Here is a 20,629-nt window from a genome sequence, read left to right as displayed (position 1 = left end):
AGCCGTTTTTGATTTTGTGTGTGAACATACCCTTAGAAAGGTTATGGATTCATGTTGTTTATGAAGGAATGACTTGAATGAAGAAAACCCGGTCTTATTTCACAACTAAGCAACTGTCATTTAAGTGACTTCCCATAGAAACCTAATAGCTGCAGTGCGTAAATGGTCCAGAACACAACATTGTCAGAAGAAAAATGTAAAAATAAACGTAAAGTATAAAAAAGTGCAGGAATGTCAATCTTTATTGTTCTCACATGTGAGATGAAGAAAGTTGTACGACTGGGGAAATCCCTGTTTTCTTATGTTCAAACATAAGGTAGCTATTTATTTGAATCATAAAATTGCCGAAATGTTTCCAATTAACACCATATCACACTGGATAAGGCCCCATGCACACGACCGTAAAAAATCTCCGTAATTGCGGACCGTAATAAGGTCCGCAATTACAGACCCGCCCGGTTCTAATGGTCACAGACACCTTTCCGTATCGCTACGGATAGATGTCCGTTCCGCTGAACCGTCCCGGGAATTATCGACCATGTCCTACTTTTAGTTTTTTACGGACCGTGCTCCCATATTTTGTATGGGCGCACGGACGGAAAATGTGATTACAGGCACGGCCGTGTGCATGAGGACTAACCAATATTGCCACTTGTTTGTGTGCTCGAGAAGATGTTCTTGCCTCATGTTCACTTGTAAAGACGGTTCACTAATTTTGCACTATAAGGTGTGGAGCTACTGTATTAACCCAATTTAAGAATTATAGAATATATGGATATATGGAATATATGCATTTAGGCGGTCGTCATATCGCGCCATGCAGGAGCTGTATATTTAGAGCTGAAAAATAGGATTAAATCCTGTCTTGTGAAATAATGAAAGGCTTACAGAGTCATGTACAGTACATATAATAATTAGTCATGCTTGGAGTCTTCTACTGAGAATTTATTTTGCAATATATATATATATATAATTATATATAATCTGTCAGCATTCTTCAAACTTACCGTAACATGTAGGTGTGGAACCTGTTAATAAAGAAGAGATAACATGATTAGGACACTATGTACATTTCTTAATAATACAATATGCAACTGTAAAAGTTAATCTGTAAGTTAGAACATTACTAGCTCTTATTTATATATTTATCAACAAAATTAATGGATCATTAGTAATGAAAATTACTCTCAAATTGGTTGGGAATGGTAGAATATAATGAGTACTACAACTTAAAGAGAACCTTTCACCTGCCCATACATGTGCAGCATGTAATAGGCAGGGCTTTACAAACACTGTCTCACTTTATATATTTTTCCTATCTTCCTCCGTTATTTACATATCGGTGCCGTTATATTTGGCGCCCGGTTTGTAAATAAGCCCCTGAACTGTCAATGGGGCGTTTCTATCTAACTAAATGGCAAAGAGGAATGATGTCTTCGCTCTGACGCTGTCCAATCAGCTACGGACAGTGTCAGGGCGGCTTGCGCTGTGCTCCCTCCTGTGAGGACACACACAGAGAGCTCTCTCTGCAGAACCACCAGTCTGTGTGTGTTCTCGCGGGAGGGTGCACAGCGCAAGCCGCCCTGACACTGTCCGCAGCTGATTGGACAGTGTTAGAGCGAAGAGATCACACCCCCTTGCTATTTAATTAGATAGAAACGCCCCATTGACAGTTCAGGGATTTATTTACATATCGTGGCGCCAAATATAACTGCACCGATATGTAAATAACGGAGAAAGATAGGAAAAAAATTTAAAGTGAGACAGTGTTTGTGAAGCCCTGCCCATTACATGCTGCACTCAGCTGCAGGTGTATGGGCAGGTGAAAGGCTCTCTTTAATTATTGAGTTCCTGAGATTTAACTGCAATGAAAGAGTTTTCCAGCCAATAAAAATTGATGGCCTAACCTCCGGATAGGCCATCAATAGCTAATGGGTCGGCGTCCGACACCCGGGACCTCCGCCAATCAGCCTTCGTCTTCCATTGTAGTGAATGGGAGAAAAGGCTGCAGTACCAAATATGTGGTCATGAAGTGAATGTAGTATTTAGTAAAAGTATGGTGGTATTATTTGTCACAATGTGGTCACGGTGTTGCGGTTTTATTCAGTAACAGTATGGTGGCATTATTTAGTCACTATGTGGTGGTAATATGTGGTCAAGATTTGGTGGTATTATTTAGTAACGGAATGGAATGGTGGTATTATTCAGTCACTATGTTGTAGCAATATGTGGTCATGTTGTTGCGGTTTTATTCAGTAACAGTATGGTGGCATTATTTAGTCATTATGTGGTGGTAATATGTGGTCATGATGTGGTGGTATTATTCAGTAACAGTATGGTGGTGTTATTTAGTCACTATGTAGTCATATTGTGGCAGTATTATTCAGTAACGGAATGGTGGTATTATTCAGTCACTATGTTGTAGCAATATGTGGTCATGTTGTTGCGGTTTTATTCAGTAACAGTATGGTGGTATCATTCAGTCACTTTGTGGTGTTAGTATGTGGCCATGGTGTGGCTGTATCATTTAGTAACAGTGTGGTGGTATTATTTAGTCACTATGTGGTTGTAGTATGTGGTCATGGTGTGGAGATATTATTCAGTAACAGTATGGTGGTATTATTCATTCACTTTGTGGTGTTAGTATATGGTCATGGTGTGGCTGTATTATTTAGTAACAGTAAGTTAATATTATTCCGTAAATATCTGGAGATATTATATGGTCATGGTGTGGAGGTACTATTCAGTAACAGTATGGAGGTATTATTCCGTTACTATTTGGTGGTAATATGTGGTCATGGTGTTGAGGTATTATTCAGTAACAGTATGGTGGTATTATTCAGTCCCCATGTGGTGGTAATATGTGGTCACAGTATGGAGGTGTTATTCAGCAGCAGTATGGTGGTGTTATTCAGTTACGATGTAGCTGTAATATGTGGTCATGATGTGGCGGTATTATTCAGTAACAGTAAGGTGGTATTATCCAGTCACTATATGGTGGTAAAATGTGGTCATGGTATGGCGGTATTATTTGTCCCTTATATAGTGGTGTCATTGGTAATTTTGGCCTATTGGTATGCTGTTTTTTGTTTAGTAACATTATGATGATATTTGTTCCTTGTATAGTGGCATTATGTGGTAACATAATGACTGTATAATTTAGAGGTGTATTTTTTTATACTGTAGCTATGTTGTCTGTAAGACTAGCAACGCCATAGGAGCCCATGCATCCGAGCAAGGGGGGATTAAAAATTTGACCCATAGACCCCTGTCCATGGGTGCTGTATTACGGCTCTCTTCAACTTAGAGGTTGTGAAGATCTGCGATACTGTTGTGTGCATGAGCCCGTACTGTCCCTGCAGTCAACTGTTATTATTTAATACCAAATTAAAATAATTTGCAGATTCTGGGACAGAAAACAAAACAAAATAGTTTCAGTGAGACCACCTTGGAATATTCTATAGACCAGATCAAACAGACTGGAGACCTGCAGAAAGGGATGTGATAACAATTTATTGCCTAATGAAGATGCAGTAACTGTTTTATTATTATATAATCAGGGGTGCACTAAGGGGAATTCCAAGTACCTGGAAACCCCCTGTGAGACAGATATGAAAAGCAGTGGTAAATAATTTTATTATTATTTATTTCTGTTGTTTATATAGCGCCAATGTTTTTCAAAAATTGAAGGCAACAAGTGAACCCAGACAAATATACCCAGAAAAACATATATACACATTTGTTTTTGATGATAGAGAAAGTGGGCTTTCATGTCGTATGTATTATATCTACTTTATGTACGCACTATTTATTTCTTTGTGTAAAGTGTTTCACTCAGATCCCATATTGAAAACTATATTTGAAGTTGGCTTTGACTGATTGTTAAAAAATGTGTGGAGACTCTATGTACTTAGCACCTTTTTGTCAAAATGTTTGTCTGCATATATTTCTCTGTCACTCCTTTATTTCTGTTTGATCGATGCTCAGAGACGAGGGTTTATTGTTACAAAATCTTTGATAAAAAATTTTGACAAATTGATGATCTATTACTAGTTTCTTTTTTTTTAGAAAAAAAAAATACTATAAAACCACGAAAAATACACAATCTGGCCAAAACTATGTGAACACCTGACCATCACACCTACATGAGTTTGTAAGGCATCCCATTCCGATACCATACGCATTAATATGGAGTTGTGCCCCCTTTTGTGACCTTAACAGCCTCCACTCTTCTGAGAAGGCTTTCCACAAGATTTTGGAGTGTGTATGTGGAAATTTGAGCCCATTCAGCCTAAAGAGAATTTATGAGGTCAGACAATAATGTTGGATAAGAAGATGTCCCCTATGATGTCCGATAGGGATTGAAGTCAGGGCTCTGTGCAGGTCACTAGAGTTCCTCCACACCAAACTCGCCCAACCATACCTTTATGGACCTCACTTTGTGCACTTTGTGCACTGGGGCACAGTCATGCTGGAACAGAAAAGGGCCTTCGCCATACTCTTCCCATAATGTTGGAAGCATACAATTGTCTAAATGTCTTTTTATGCTGTAACATTAACATTACCCTTTACTGGAAATAAGGGTTTTAGGCCAAACCCTGAAAAAAGCCCCAGACCATCATCCCTCCTCAACCACATTTTAGGGTATTCTGGTAGGTAGCATTCTCCTGGCATCCGCAAAAGCCCAGATTTATCTATCAGACTGCCAGATAGTAAAATGTGATTCATCACGCCAGAGATCACATTTTTACTGTTCCAGAGTTCAATGGCGGCATGCTTTACACCACTGCAGCTGATGCTTGGCATTGCGCATGGCGATCTTAAGCTTGTGTACAGCTGCTTGACCATGGAAACCCATTACATGGAGCTCCTGTTGCACAGTTCCTGTGCTAATGTAAATTACAGGGGCAGTTAGGAACTCTGTAGTAAGTAATGCAACAGAGCATATGCAATTTGTAAGCGCCATATGCTTCAGGAATATGTGGCCTTACTCTGTGATTATGCATGGTACAGCTTTGTGACTGAGCTGTTGTTACTCCTAGTTGCTTCCACTTTACAATAATAGCACTTGCATTTAGGCTGGGGCACATCTAGCAAATAAAAAATGTCACAAACTGGCTTATGGCAAAGGTGGTATACTATGACAGTGCCACGTTTAAAGTCACGGCGCTCTTTAGTATGATCCATACTACTACCAATGTTTGTCTATGAAGATTATATGGCTGTGTGCTTGATTTTATGTACCTGTTTGCAATGCTTGTGATGAAACACCTGAACTCATAATTAGGAGGGGTATTCACTTACATTGGTATACGTTTGGTCATTAAAGTCTATGGTTGCATGCTGCCATATACATGGGGGGATTTTCCTAAATTATATGCCACAGTGCACCACAGACATAGTATGAATATATTTCCTTTGCAGTAATAATTAAAATAATGACAAGATTAAGAGGAAAATAATAGAGAACATGAGAAAAGGTAAAATATTGAACCATTAATAAACTTAAAGGGTAATATAACAAATATAAAATTGGGTTTAAGGGCTCTGAGTTGTACAGAACGATAATATAGCACGCATAAAAGTCTACAGAACTCTACTGTACCTCCGCATGCATTCACATTTATAGTCATGCACTGTTTTTGTTTTCTTTTGGATTCCCCATAAGTAATAGTAGAAATGTAGCAATCTTTATCATGACGATTAACACGTTAAATACACTGTGACAAGAAACTGGACTTTTTGAATGGTGTTTGTTGTGTTAAGTGCATGACGCCTAATAGTATAAGCACCGGGGTTGTCAATCTTCCTTTTTATTATTCTGGATAAGTTAGCCAAGAATCACAGGCAGGCTAAATATTTACAGACAAATTGGAAAGCTAACTTAGATAGATAGATAGATAGATAGATAGATAGATAGATAGATAGATAGATAGATAGATAGATAGATAGATAGATAGATAGATAGATAGATAGATAGATAGATAGATAGATAGATAGATAGATAGATAGATAGATGGATAGATGATAGATAGATAGATAGATAGATAGATAGATAGATAGATAGATAGATAGATAGATAGATAGATAGATAGATAGATAGATAGATAGATAGATAGATAGATAGATAGATAGATAGATCTGTGCACTATCTATCTATCTATCTATCTATCTATCTATCTATCTATCTATCTATCTATCTATCTATCTATCTATCTATCTATCTATCTATCTATCTATCTATCTATCTATCTATCTATCTATCTATCTATCTATCTATCTATCTATCTATCTATCTATCTATCTATCTATCTATCTATCTATCTATCTATCTATCTATCTATCTATCTATCTATCTATCTATCTATCTATCTATCTCTTATATCTATCGATGTATTTATCTATTTAATATGTCTATTCTTATAGTACATTATATGCATTTGTATATATTTTTTTGTCATAAACTTTTGATACTCACACACTTTTGCAGGCAGTTACAAAAAAAGGTTTAGATAATGGCACTGCCTCAGGGTAGAAAAGTGTAAATTGTACAATAAAATTGGAATGGTATTTAGTATTTGACATTTCTTATGTTCATCTACAGAATATTGTATATAGCGAGACCATAATTGAGATCCTTGTTGTATCCAGGTATTTACCAAATGACATCAATATTTATCACAAAACTATTTTCTATTTCACACCAAAGATTTAAGTACGTAGGAAATATAACAAATGATGCACATGTAGCATATTTTCATTCTAGTAGCAAATTATACTTTTAAATGTAACTTTACTTGACATAGTCAATGTCTGAGAATAAGAACCTTAGAGATGCTCCAGATACCTATGCTACATACCTGCAATCCCTAGTGTAGCCAGCAGCACCACCGAGCCTAGCAGTGACAACATTCTGTTGTTTTTCCCTGAATCTGGTGCAGAACAAATGACAGAAGGTGCTTCTTTTATACTTGACTTTCTCGAATAGCAGGACTGGGTGTGTCTCGAAGGGATCATAATGTTAATTTGTTTTTACTGTTGTGTTCTTTTATGTAAAAATTTATGAACCAATTGTTCAACATATTTACAAGACATATAATGCATCCTGTGTATTCATGTGATGTAATGCATATTGGTTCAATAAAAACTGTTATTGTTAAATAATATTTAGACAGATATTACTAATAATATGGCAAAGGTAATGAACCAGTTTTGAATATTTTGTTTTTTAGTGTTTCCTCTCTAAATTTATGATCTTGTTCCCTATGTGCTTAAACCAGCTGATGAGAAGCTGATATAGATGTAGCCTACATTAAACATACAATCATATACAGTATTTTTATATCTCTATATATGAATATAGATATTATAAGGATATTAGATGCCATTGGGGAGCTCTGTGACTATATAAAAACCTGAACAATTTCATTTCATGAGGGAGCAGTAGTGCATAGCCAGTGCTAAAATGAAAAAACTTGAAAGAGAACTGTTGTACAAGCTTTACTAAATACTTGAGGAACAAGTATTCACAGTAGTTTGGATCCCAGGGCAGGATGGTTAAACTGAGGTTGGGGACGTCGGCCCCACAGGAGTCCCCTCCCTGAGAGTGGTTGCACCTAAGAAGTATATTTCATGGCATATTTAATAAAAAAAATGCATGGCCAACAGAGTCAAAAATGTCAGTTTTATCTTCCTCAGAACTTGAAAGATCAGATTCCAACACTGAATATTCTGACCTGGATCGGTCCTCAAATGCCGCATAACTACTCCATAATGTGAATTACAACAAAGCTAACATGGTTATGACAACATGGATTTTTAACTGGGGTGCAGCAAGGTGCAATATATGTAACTTTGCTTACAAAATCAGTAATTCCTTAATCATAATCTGTTTATGATCAACAATTTCAGAAACTGTGAATCTGATCATGTTACATATAATCAGAGGCACAGTTTGCAATCTTTTTTATGTAGAATGCACAATCAGGAAACTTAAAATCAGGATTACGGAACATGTCTACAGCATCACATAGAAACGGTCTTGTGCCGCAAAGCACTTTATAGACACGCCTAAGGGTAGGGACACACATAGTGTAAGCACTGCAGATTTTCTACAACGGATTTAGTTGCAGAAAATCTGCAGCGTATTACAGTAGTAGCAGAGTGGATGAGATTTGAACAGTAATTCATGCAAAAGGAGCACCGACCAAGTATTGAGGGCATATACTGTACATTTCAGTTGGCCTACATTTCGGTATTAAAAATCGTTTTTGAAATTCGGCTTATATAATATTCTAATTTTCTGAGACACTAAATTTTGGGTTTTCATTAACTGTTAGCTATACTATATATTTTTCTGGTACAGAAGTTTTACTTACAGCTGATGGTTTGCAACAATTGTATCCATTCTAGGCAATCCTCTGTGAGGTAAACATCTAGACTCCATAATGATAGCTGTACCCTACCTATATTTTAACAAACTGTCAAGACAGAAAACATATATATTTTGCTCACAGACGATTGTCTACACTTGTAGTAACCTAAAGGGGCTTTTACACTGGGCGATTATCATGCAAACGAGCATTCATATAAAGCTCATTGCCGATAATTGCCCTGTGTAAACAGGGCAGCGTTCAGCAGATGAACGAGCAAACACTCAATCATCTGCTGATCATATCGGTTTAAAAAAGTCAAATATTATCGTTGTCGGCAGCACATCTCCCTGACTCGCTGCCAACATGATGATAATGTATGGGGATGAGCGATCGGAGTAACGACCAATCGTCCCCATCCATAGCTCCGTGTCACAGGAGCAAACGAGTGCCGATCAACGATGTCTCATGGATCGGCGCTCGCTGCACCGGCCTATTGTCGGCCGGTATATAAAGCCTTTAAGAGCTGTGAAAAGTTTAAGGTCTCTATAAAGATTCAGCATTTGGGTGTAAAAGTTTTTCCTGTTCAATGACAGCACATACAGATCTTTTATGGTAAGGTACTGAGTGCATTATATACAAGGTATCCTTATAAACTGGAAACCCCATTTAAGAAAAGGAGGGTATGCCAAAGTGGGTCAAATATCGTTTGTTTACATACAATTTAGTCTGTAATCAATTATCTTCATTTACATAAACTGAAATTGAAAGATTTATTTTAATTTATAAATTGCTATTGGGTCCTATTTACACCAACTTTGATCTGTATAACTGGTATAAAACAAAGTTCCTATTGACTTCTACAGAGTAGTGTAAACTATCGGAATGAGCTTATGTCTAAATGCTTAGGCTATTTCCCAATTTATTACTGTCTTTTTATGCATATCAACTTCTACTAAACTATACAACTTCTAATCACAGGTCTGTCCAAAATAAAAATTTTAAGAATACATGCGGGCTGATAACCCCAAAAGGGAATTACATTAACCTCTTCCCACAAATGGGCGTGACTGTAAGTCCTGATTAACAGTACATTCACGCCCTGTTACATCAAAATTACATCACAGTTACTGCCGATCGCCGCCGTTTAACCGCTTAAATGGGGCAGTCAATAGCGACTGCATCATCTACGTGGTTGACAGAGGGAGGGAGCTCCCTCTGTACCCACCCGTCCCTCCCCACGAGAGATCGCAAGTGCCGATTGTTGCTATGGCAACCAGGAAGCCTAGCAACGGCTTCCTGGTTGGCCAAGGGATGTCTATTAGGTCCTGCCAAAGGCAGGACCTAATAGGCTAATTGTCAGATTCTCTTGTGGTCATAATAGGTGCCTGTGCTGTGACAATATTTCTAACAAATCTATGGAGTTTTCCTCACTAAAAACTAGGGAAAAATTTCCTATTAAAAGTCATCTAGATTGTGGTAGTACCTATGTAGTTTATTTATTACACTGTACATGTAACCTACAATATGTGGGCCGCACCACCCAAACATTAAGAAATCGTGTTAATAAACATAGATTCAACGTCAGGCAGGGTTTCCTTAAACATAGCGTGTCACGTCATTGTGCGCTTAAACATGTGTGTAAGTTTGAAAATATAGTTGTGACCCCGATTGAACAGATCCCAGTGGATATACCTAATAGGTTCACTAGGCTTAAACAAAGAGAGAATTTTTGGATTTTTAAACTTGAGACTTTATATCCCAACGGCCTGAATGACCTTACTGAAACGTCATTACAATAATAAAAATGTATGCACACTTCATAGAACCACTACGCATTTATTTATCCATCTATTCAGATATTTTTTCATCTATACATATAAATAAAATAATGTTTCTTTTATATATTCTGAATTTCTTATAGATTTTTAGATACAAAGATATATGAAAAAAAAACTATTTTTGCATACATAAATTTTGGTACAAGGGTGATTATTTTTATATTATAATTATATTTATTTATACTTTCTTATACTTGTTTCTAATTTCGGATTTAGTATGTGATGATTTGCCAAATTTTGTTTACTTACGTTTTGTAGTACTTCTGTTCTCGTATTGTCCCCCCCGTACGATGTTTCTCCTGTAATCTTGTATGCTTTGCGTTCCACCGTGCGGCTCATGGTCCACGTGATGGTGTTGGGTCAGCTTGCGTTCCATCATGCGGCTCATTATCCTATTTGTCCCAAATCGGCCACCGTACAATTTGCGTTACCTAGTTACCTAGGGACGCTTTGTCGCTACTGCTATAATTAATTTACCTTGCAACACATTTTGCAATGCATTTTCCCCATGGATCAACTGTTCATCTTTTTTCCACATCTCGCAATAAGTGAGTCTCCTATTATGTTTTATATGCCTTTTATGCTAATTCTTTTATTTAAATATTTTTATGTATTAAAATGTTTTATGCTGTATATTTACAAACCCAAAAAGTTTTTTGCCTTAAATTTTGTAATTAATATTTATCTTCTTATGGTAATATTCATATATATGTTTTTTTAGACTGAAAAAACGCTTACATAATGTGTTCTGTCTGACCTTTGACCCGCTCATGTTGGCGTTTTTTTTTTGTTTACAAGCTAATTGGTCTTCATTCCCCTTTTGTATTTAAACGTGCGTGTATCGCACCGTGTGTATTGGCCTGATGAAGACGCCGGTCCGGCGTTGAAACGCGTAGCCCTGTCTTTTACAAATAAGTTTATTTCAACTTATCCCACTTTGACATCTTTACTAGCAGCGCCGTTGGTCCTTTTTGTTCCATTTCACTCAACTGTCAGATGAAGAATGACAGTTACAATACACTGCACTACATAAGTAGCGCAGTGTATTGCACAGGGGATCAGAAGATCAGATCTTCCAGTCCCCTATTAAGTGTAAAAAAAAAAGTGAAAAAAAGCAAATAAAAATGTTTAAGAAAAATAAATAAATAAAAACTTTTAACTAAAAAAAACAATAATCGCCCTGTTTCCCTGATTATTTTTACCGCACGATGAACACCGTCAATTTATTTTATAAAAAACTATGACATCATTTCTTCTTATCTAAACATTTTTTTAATAAAAAGTGATGAAAAAGTCGCAGGTACCCCAAAATAATACCAGTGGAAACTACAGTTCGTCACGCAAAAAACCTCCCACAGCGATATGAACTGAAAAATAAAAAAGTTATGTCTGTCAGAATATGATGACACTAAAACATGATTTTTGTAGAAAAGAGTATTTTTATTATTGTGGGTAAGTAGTAAAACGTAAAAAAAACAATATAAATTTGGTATCGCTATAATCGTAATCGACCCACAGAATAAAGTTAACATGTTGTTTATACAGTACGGTGAACACTGTAAAAAAAGAAGGCACAAAACAGTGCTAGAATGCCTGTTTTTTTGTTTCCTCATCTCCCAAAACATGGAATACATAGTGATAAAAATAAATTGCATGTACCCCAAAATGCAACCAATAACAATTACAGCTCGTTCCACAAAAAACAAGCCCTCACAGAGCTCCGTCAATGGAAAAATAACACGTTATAACTCTCGGAACACAATGAGGCTAAAGGATGCTAAATGATGGCCCAGACTAATTGCAGTAGTTTTTCACTAAAAAGCCCACATCATAATTTGTTAGACCCCGCAGGTGGACCCCGTAGATGCAGCAGAGATGAGGAAACTTTACGGCTTTGTGCTGCTTATAGGGCTAGTGAAGAAGTCAGAGATTAGGCAATACTGGAGCGCAGATATTTTGTATAATACCCAAAAAACCCGGACTGTGTATAATGGATTGGTTCAAAGCGTACCACACCAATCCATGGATTATTAATTTCATTATTCATTCACCCCATTATTACATCATCCTATTATGCCCTGATGCACTCCACCCAGCCTACATATACCCTGATGTACTCCTCACAGCTTACATATTGCCTGATGCACTCCGCCCGGCTTACATATACCCTGATGTACACCGCACAGCTTACATATACCCTGATGCCCTCCACACATCTTACATATGCCCCCACATTATAAGGTGAAATACCAGTAAAACCCCAAACAAAACTAGTACCAAGCAAAATCTGCGCTCCAAAAGCAATATGGAGGTTCTTCTGTGCCTGGCAGTGTGTCCAAACAGCAGTTTATGGACCACATATGGGGTATTACTGTACTCTGGAGAACCCGCATAACAATTTATGGGGTGTGTGTCTCCGGTGTCAACAACACATTGGGCACTGAAATGGCAAGTGGAAAATGGCAATTTTCAATCTGCAACATCTATTGTGTACTAATTTTTGCAAAACACTTGTGATGTCAAAATGCTCGCTACACTTCTAGATGAATTCCTTGAGGGATGTAGTTTCCAAAATGGGGTAATTTTTTGGGGGGTTTCCTCTGTACTGGTACCTCAACCCAATGCGACATGGTGTCAGAAAACGAAGCTTGTAAAATCTCCACTCCAAAAACCAAATGGCGCTCCTTCCCTTTAGAGCCTTGCTGTGTGTCCAAATAGCAGTTTACGACCACATATAGGGTATTGCCTTACTCGGGAGAAATTGCGTGACAAATTTTGGGGTGTCTTTTCTCCTGTATTCCTTGTAAAAATTCAAAATGTTTGAGCTAAAACGACATATTATTAGAAAAAATTTAGATTACATTTTTCATGGCCCAATTCTAATAAAATATATAAAACACTTGTTGTGTCAAACTATTCAGTACAACCCTAATTTAATTCCTTGAGGGGTAAAGTCTCGAAAATGGGGTCACATTTGGGAATGTCTACTGTACTAATATCTCAGGAAGCTTTGCAAATGCGACATGGTGTCCAGAAACCAATTCAGCAAAATATATGCTCAAAAAGTCAAATGGCGTGTGTCCAAACAGCAGTTTGCGAACATATATGGGGTATTGCTGTACTCGGGAGAAAATACTTTAGAAATGTTGAGGTGATTTTCTCCTATAGTCCTTGTGAAAATGCAACATTTTGAGCTACAACTACATCTTATTGGAAAATGCATATTTTTTTTATTTTCCCATCCCAATTCTAATAAATTCAGCAAAAACCTGTGGGGTCGAAATGCTCACTACACCACTAGTTTAATTCCTCAAGGGGTGAAGTTTACCAAATGGAGTCACATTTCAGGTTTTTTTTTTACTGTACTGGTACCTCAAGGGCTCTGTAAATGCAGCATGGCGCCCAGGAATCAATCTAGCAAAAGCTGCACTCCAAATGCTAAATAGCGCTCCTTCCCTTCTGAGTGCTGCTGTGTATCCAAACAGCACTTTACGACCACATGTGGGGTATTTCTCTACAATGAAGAAGTTGATTTACAAATGTTGGGGTGCTTTATTTGCTGAGAAAATTATTAATGTTGAACTACAGCTACGTCTTATTGGAAAAAAATAATAATTTTCACTGCCCATTTTTAATAAAATCTATAAGACACCTGTGGGCTCAAAATGCTCACTACACTCCTAGATGTATTCCACAATGGGTGTCGTTTACCAAATGGAGTCATATTTGGGGAGTTTCCACTGTACTGGTACCTTAGGGGCTTTGCAAAAGCGACATTGTGCAGAAAAACCAAATCAGCGAAATTTGCGCTCCAAAAGCCAAATTGCATGCCTTCCCTTCTGAGCCCTGCTGTGTATTCATACAGTAGTTTATTACAACACATTGGGTATTTCCGTACTCTGGAGAAGTTGTTGGGGTGCTTTTTCTCCTTTATCTGATGAGAAAATGAAACATTTTGAGCTAAAGCTACGTCTAGGTGGAAAAATGTTTCATTTTTAATTTTCTCTGCCCAATTCTAATAAATCTATGGACACCTGTGGGGTCTAAATGCTCACTACACTCTTTGATGAATTCCTTGTGGAATGAAGTTTCCAAAATTGGATCTTTTTTTTAGGTGTTTCCTTTGTTTTTGCACCACAACAAAAAGTTAACATTTTTCATTTTTACGTCCAAATTCTAATACAATCTCTGAAACGCCTGTGGGGTCAAAATACTCACTCAACCCCTAGATTAATTCCTTGTGGGGTGTAGCTTCCAAAATGGGGTGTTTTCTGGGGTGTTTCCTTTGTTTTGGCATCACAAGACCTCTTCTAACCTGACATGGTGCCTAAAATATAATCTAATAAAAAGAAGGTCCCAAAATCCACTAGGTGCTCCTTTGCTCCTGAGGATGGTGTTTCAGTCCATTACCACACTAGGGCCACATGTGGGATATTTCTAAAAACTGCAGAATCTTGGCAATAAATATTGAGTTGCGTTTCTCTGGCAAAACTTTATGTGTTACAGAAAAAATGGATTCAAATTGAATGAAATTTGTAAACTTCACCTCCACGTTGCTTCAATTCCTGTGAAACGCCTAAAGGGTTAAGAAACTTTCTAAATGCTGTTTTGAATACTTTGAGTGGTGCAGCTTTTAAAATGGCGTGATTTATGGGGGTTTCCCAAAATATAGGCCCTATAATAACTGGACCTTATAATAATAGGCTTTTGAAATTTTCTTGAAAATGTGTCAAATTGCTGCTAAACTTATAAGCCTTGTAACATCCTAGAAAATAAGATGATGTTCAAAACATAAAGTAGACACATGGGATATGTGAACTAGTAACTATTTTGTGTGGTATTATTATCTGTCTTGCAAGCAGATACATTCAAATGTAGAAAAATTCTAATTTGTGAATTTTTTTTTAGAAAATGTTGGTGTTTTTAACAAATAAGCAAGGAATTTATCGACCAAATTCTACCCCTGACATAAAGTACAATTTGTCACGAGAAAGCAATCTCAGAATCGCTTGGCTAGGTAAAAGCATTCCAAAGTTATTACCACATAAAGTGACACATGTCAGATTTTAACCCCTTCCCGCTCCTGGACGTACTATTACGTCATGGCAGCTGTATCGTTCGCGCTCCATGACGGAATAGTACGTCTCGGGAGTAATGGCCATTTCGGCCGTCCTCCCGACACATACAGGAGCTGTGACAGCTGCTGTCTTGTTCAGCAGCTGTCACAGCTCCTACAGCGGGGACCGATCGCTGTGTCCCCGCTGATTAACCCCGCTGATTAAACTTATAAGCCTTGTAACATCCTAGAAAATAAGATGATGTTCAAAACATAAAGTAGACACATGGGATATGTGAACTAGTAACTATTTTGTGTGGTATTATTATCTGTCTTGCAAGCAGATACATTCAAATGTAGAAAAATTCTAATTTGTGAATTTTTTTTTAGAAAATGTTGGTGTTTTTAACAAATAAGCAAGGAATTTATCGACCAAATTCTACCCCTGACATAAAGTACAATTTGTCACGAGAAAGCAATCTCAGAATCGCTTGGCTAGGTAAAAGCATTCCAAAGTTATTACCACATAAAGTGACACATGTCAGATTTTAACCCCTTCCCGCTCCTGGACGTACTATTACGTCATGGCAGCTGTATCGTTCGCGCTCCATGACGGAATAGTACGTCTCGGGAGTAACGGCCATTTCGGCCGTCCTCCCGACACATACAGGTGCTGTGACAGCTGCTGTCTTGTTCAGCAGCTGTCACAGCTCCTACAGCGGGGACCGATCGCTGTGTCCCCGCTGATTAACCCCTTAAAAGCCGCGTTCTATAGAGATCGCGGCTTTTTAGGGGTTAAGCTGCCAACGCCGGCCTGCTACGCGATAGCGGCCGGCGATGGTGACTATGGCAACCGGACACCAAACAATGGCGTCCGGCTATGCCATAGACGGAAGCCTAGTGGGTCCTGACAACGTCAGGACCCACTATGCTTGCTGTCAGTGAGTAGCTGACAGTTATAATACACTGCACTATGCATGTAGTGCAGTGTATTAGAATTGCGATCAGGGCCTCCTGCCCTCAAGTCCCCTAGTGGGACAAAGTAATACAGTAAAAAAAAAGTTAAAAGAAGTTGTGTAAAAATAAGAAAATAAAAGTTTTAAAAGTATTAAAAGTAAAAATCCCCCTTTTTCCCTTATCAGTCATTTATTATTAATAAAAATATATAAACAAACAAATAAACTGTACATAATTGGTATCGCCGCGTCCGTAACGGCCTGAACTACAAAATTATTTCGTTATTTATACCGCACGGCGAACGCCGTAAAGGAAAATAATAATAAACCGAACCACAATCACAATTGTTTGGTCACTTCACCTCCCAAAAAATAGAATAAAAAGAGATCAAAAAGTCGCATGTACCGAAAAATGGTACTGATCGAAACTACAGTTCGTTACGCAAAAAATAAGTCCTCGCACGGCTTTATTGATTGAAGAATAAAAACTTTATGGCTCTTAGAATAAGGCAACACAAAAAGTAAATGATTGTTTACAAAACGTATTTTATTGTGCAAACGCCATAAGACATAAAAAAAAAAACTATAAACATCTGGTATCGCCGTAATCGTATCGCCCTTCAGAATAAAGTGAATATGTCATTTATAGCGCACGGTGCACGCAGTAAAAAAAAAAGAATAAAAAAACAATAGTAGAATTGCTGTTTATTAGTCCCCACGCCACCTAAAAATAGAATAAAAACTGATCAAAAAGCCGCATGCACCCCAAGAAAACTACAATGCATTCCTCAAGGGGTTTAGTTTCCAAATTGGGGTCACTTTTGGGGGGTTCCCAATGTTTTGGCACCACAAGACCTCTTCAAACCGGACATGGTGCCTAATAAAAAAGAGGCCTCAAAATCCACTAGGTGCTCCTTTGCTTCGGAGGCCGGTGCTTCAGTCCATTACCGCACTAGTGCCACATGTGGGATATTTCTCAAAACTGCAGAATCTGGGCAATACGTATTAAGTTGCGTTTCTCTGATAAATCCTTTTGTGTTATAAAAAAAATGGTATAAAGAGGATTTTCTGACAAAAAAAAAATGTAAATTTCACCTCTACTTTGCTCTAAATTTCTGTGAAACACCTAAAGGGTTCATAAACTTTCTAAATGCTGTTGTGAATACTTTGAGGGGTCTAGTTTCTAAAATGGCGTATTTGATAGGGGTTTCTAATATATGGGCCCCTCAAAGCAACTTCAGAACTGAACTGGAACCTAAAAAAATAAATAAATGAGGCAATACTTCGCTTCTTACATTATACTGATAATGAGCCGTGCCCACCCGGAGATGACCCCAGTTTTGACCGTTTGTATAAACGGAGACCCCTATTAGACCGTTCCAGTGCCCGGTTTTCCCAAGCATTCACCCCCGAGAAGTGTATTTCTATTGATGAGTCCCTGGTACATTTTAAAGGGAGGGTTCAATTCCGCGAGTACCTGCCGGGTAAGAGGGCAAGGTATGGCGTGAAGATGTATAAGCTGCGAGAGTGCATCCGGGTATACCTACAGGTTTAGGCTATATGAAGGAAAGGCCACCCCCAAACCAGACTGCATCCTGGACTACAATAGGTACATGGGAGGTGTGGACTTGTTAGATCAAATCCTGAAGCCCTACAGCGCCATGCGGTGTGGTATAAGAAGCTGGCCGGGAACATCATACAGATGGCATTGTACAATGCGTACGTGCTACGTCGATGTGCAGGCCAGACGGGAACTTTCCTGGAATTTCAAGAGGTGATTATCAAGAAACTAATCTTTAGGGACCAAGAAGGGGGGGCACCCAGTACTTCTGGAAGCGGAGCCACACGCATCGTACCAAGGTGGCAACACTTTCCAGGAGAAGTTCCCCAAACTGGCAAGAAGGGAAAAAGTCAAAAGAGGTGCAAAGTCTGCTATAAGGGATGACACAATATATCAATGTGACACGTGTCCCGAATAACCAGAGCTCTGTATGAAAGTCAGTTTTAAAATTTATCATACATCCCTTGGTTTATAATTTACCCCAATTTTACTTACCCTGACGCACTCCGCACAGCTTATCCCCCCTCGTCTTTCCCCTCTGAGCCCTGCTGTGTGTCCAGGCAGCTGATAACAGCCACATGTAGGGTATTGCCATACCCGGGAGAACCCACATTACAGTTTATGGGGTGTAGGTCTCTGGTCAAAATGCTCACTACACCTCTAGATGAATGCCTTAAGGGTGTAGTTATTAAAACGGGGTCACTTCTTGCGGGTTTCAACTGTACTGGTACCTCAGGTGCTTCTGCATACATGACTTCGCACTAGAAAATCCCCAGTAGGCCAAATGGTGGTCCTTTCCTTCTGAGCCCTCCCATGGGCCCAAACGGCAGTTTATCACAACAAATGGGGTATTGCGGCACTCAGAACAAATTGCGCAACAGCATGGGGTATTTTGTTTCTTGTGAAAATAAGAAATTTTCAGCCCAAACTATATATTATTTGAAAAAAATAATTTTGTTTTCATTCCCAGCCCAATTCAAATAAGTTCTGGGAAAAAACTATGGGGTCAAAATGGTCACAACACACATAAATGAATTCCTCGAGGGGTGTAGTTCCCAAAATGGGGTCATTTGTGGTTGGTTTCTATTGCTTTGATACCTCTGGGGCTCTGAAAATGCGACATGGCACCCGAAAGCCAATCCAGCAAAATCTGGACGCCAAAGAACACACAGCGCTCCTTTCCTTCTGAGCCCTCCCATAGGCCCAAACGGCAGTTTATCACCACAAATGGGGTATTGCCGCACTCAGGACAAATTGGGCAACAAAATGGAGTATTTTATTTCTTGTGAAAATAAGAATTTTTGAGCTAAAATGACATATTATAGGAAAAAATATATATTTTTAAATTCCCAGCCCAATTCAAATAAGTTCTGTGAAGAAACTATGGGGTCTAAAAGGTCACATTACCCATAAATGAATTCCTTGAGGGGTATAGTTTCCAAAATGGGGTCACTTCTGATGGGTTTCCGTTGCTTTGATACCTCTGGGGCTCTGCAAATGCGACATGGCACCCGAAAACCAAACCAGCAAAATCTGTACTCTAAAGAACACACAGCGCTCCTTCTCTTCTGAGGCCTCCCATGGGCCCAAACGGCAGTATATTGCCACAAATGGGGTATTGCTGCACTCAGGAGAAATTGGGCAACAAAATTTAGTATTTTGTTCCCTGTGAAAATAAGAAATTTTGATAAAAAATTACATCTTATTGGAAAAAATTTCATTTTTTTAATGTCATAGCCCAATTGAAATAGGTGCTGTGAAAAAACTGTGTGGTCAAAATGCTAACAACAACCATAAATGAATTCCTTGAGGGGTGTAGTTTCCAAAATGGGGTCAGTTTTGGTGGGTTTCCATTGCTTTGATACCTCTGAGGCTCTGCAAATGCGACATGGCACCCGAAAACCAATCCAGCAAAATCTGGACTCCAACAAACATATAGCACTCCTTTCCTTCTGAGCCCTCCCATGGCCCCAAACGGCAGTTTATCACCACAAATGGGGTATTGCCACACTAAGGACAAATTGGGCAACAAAATGGGGTATTTTTTTCCCTGTGAAAATAAGAAATTTTGATCACAAATGACATTTTATTGGAAAAAATGTCATTTTTTTCATTTCACAGCCCAATTCAAATACGTGCTGTGAAAAAACTGTGTGGTCAAAATGGTAACAACAACCATAAATGAATTCCTTGAGGGGTGTAGTTTCCAAAATGGGGTCACTATTGGGGGATTCCTACTGTTTTGGCACCTCAACACCTCTTCAAACCTGGCATGCTGCCTAAAATATATTCTAATAAAAAAGAGGACTCAAAATGCACTAGGTGCTTCTTTGCTTCTAGGGCTTGTGTTTTAGTCCACGAGCGCAGTAGAGCCACATGTGGGACATTTCTAAGAACTGCAGAATCTGGACAATACCTATTTAGTAGTGTTTCTCTGGTAAAACCTTCTGTGTTACAGAAAACAAATGAATTAAATTGAAATTCAGCAAGAAAAATGAAATTTGCAAATTTCACCTCCACTTTGCTTTAATTCCTGTGAAATGCCTGAAGGGTTAAAAAACTTTCTAAATGCTGTTTTGAATACTTTGAGGGGTCTAGTTTTTAAAATGGGGTGTTTTGTCAGGGTTTCTAATACAATAGGCCCCACAAAGCCACTTCAGAACTCAAGAGGTACCTTAAAAAAAAGGCTATTGAAATGTTCTTAAAAATATGAGAAATTGCTGTTTATGTTCTAAGCCTTGTAACGTCCAAGAAAAATAAAATAATGTTCAAAAAACGATGGCAATCTAAAATAGACATATGGGAAATGTGAACTAGTAACTATTTTGGGTGGTATAAACGTC

At 38.3% G+C, this 20,629-nt stretch overlaps 1 protein-coding gene across 1 annotated transcript in view; it reads right to left on the bottom strand.

Moving 5' to 3' along the window:
• LOC142741820 (uromodulin-like) overlaps nt 1-6,912 on the bottom strand; it is a 43,935-nt gene extending 37,023 nt beyond the window's left edge. Inside the window, exons 1-2 of the mRNA XM_075851149.1 lie at nt 6,861-6,912; nt 1,008-1,028 (exon numbers count right to left, since the gene is read on the bottom strand). Coding sequence (XP_075707264.1) covers nt 1,008-1,028; nt 6,861-6,912 — 73 coding nt within the window. The remainder of the gene's footprint in view (nt 1-1,007; nt 1,029-6,860) is intronic.
• Nucleotides 6,913-20,629: the final 13,717 nt, after the last annotated feature.

The sequence above is a fragment of the Rhinoderma darwinii genome, chromosome 2, assembly GCF_050947455.1.
Source record: "Rhinoderma darwinii isolate aRhiDar2 chromosome 2, aRhiDar2.hap1, whole genome shotgun sequence".
NCBI classification, from domain to species: Eukaryota; Metazoa; Chordata; class Amphibia; order Anura; family Rhinodermatidae; genus Rhinoderma; species Rhinoderma darwinii.
This window is presented reverse-complemented; position numbering and strand designations above follow the sequence as displayed.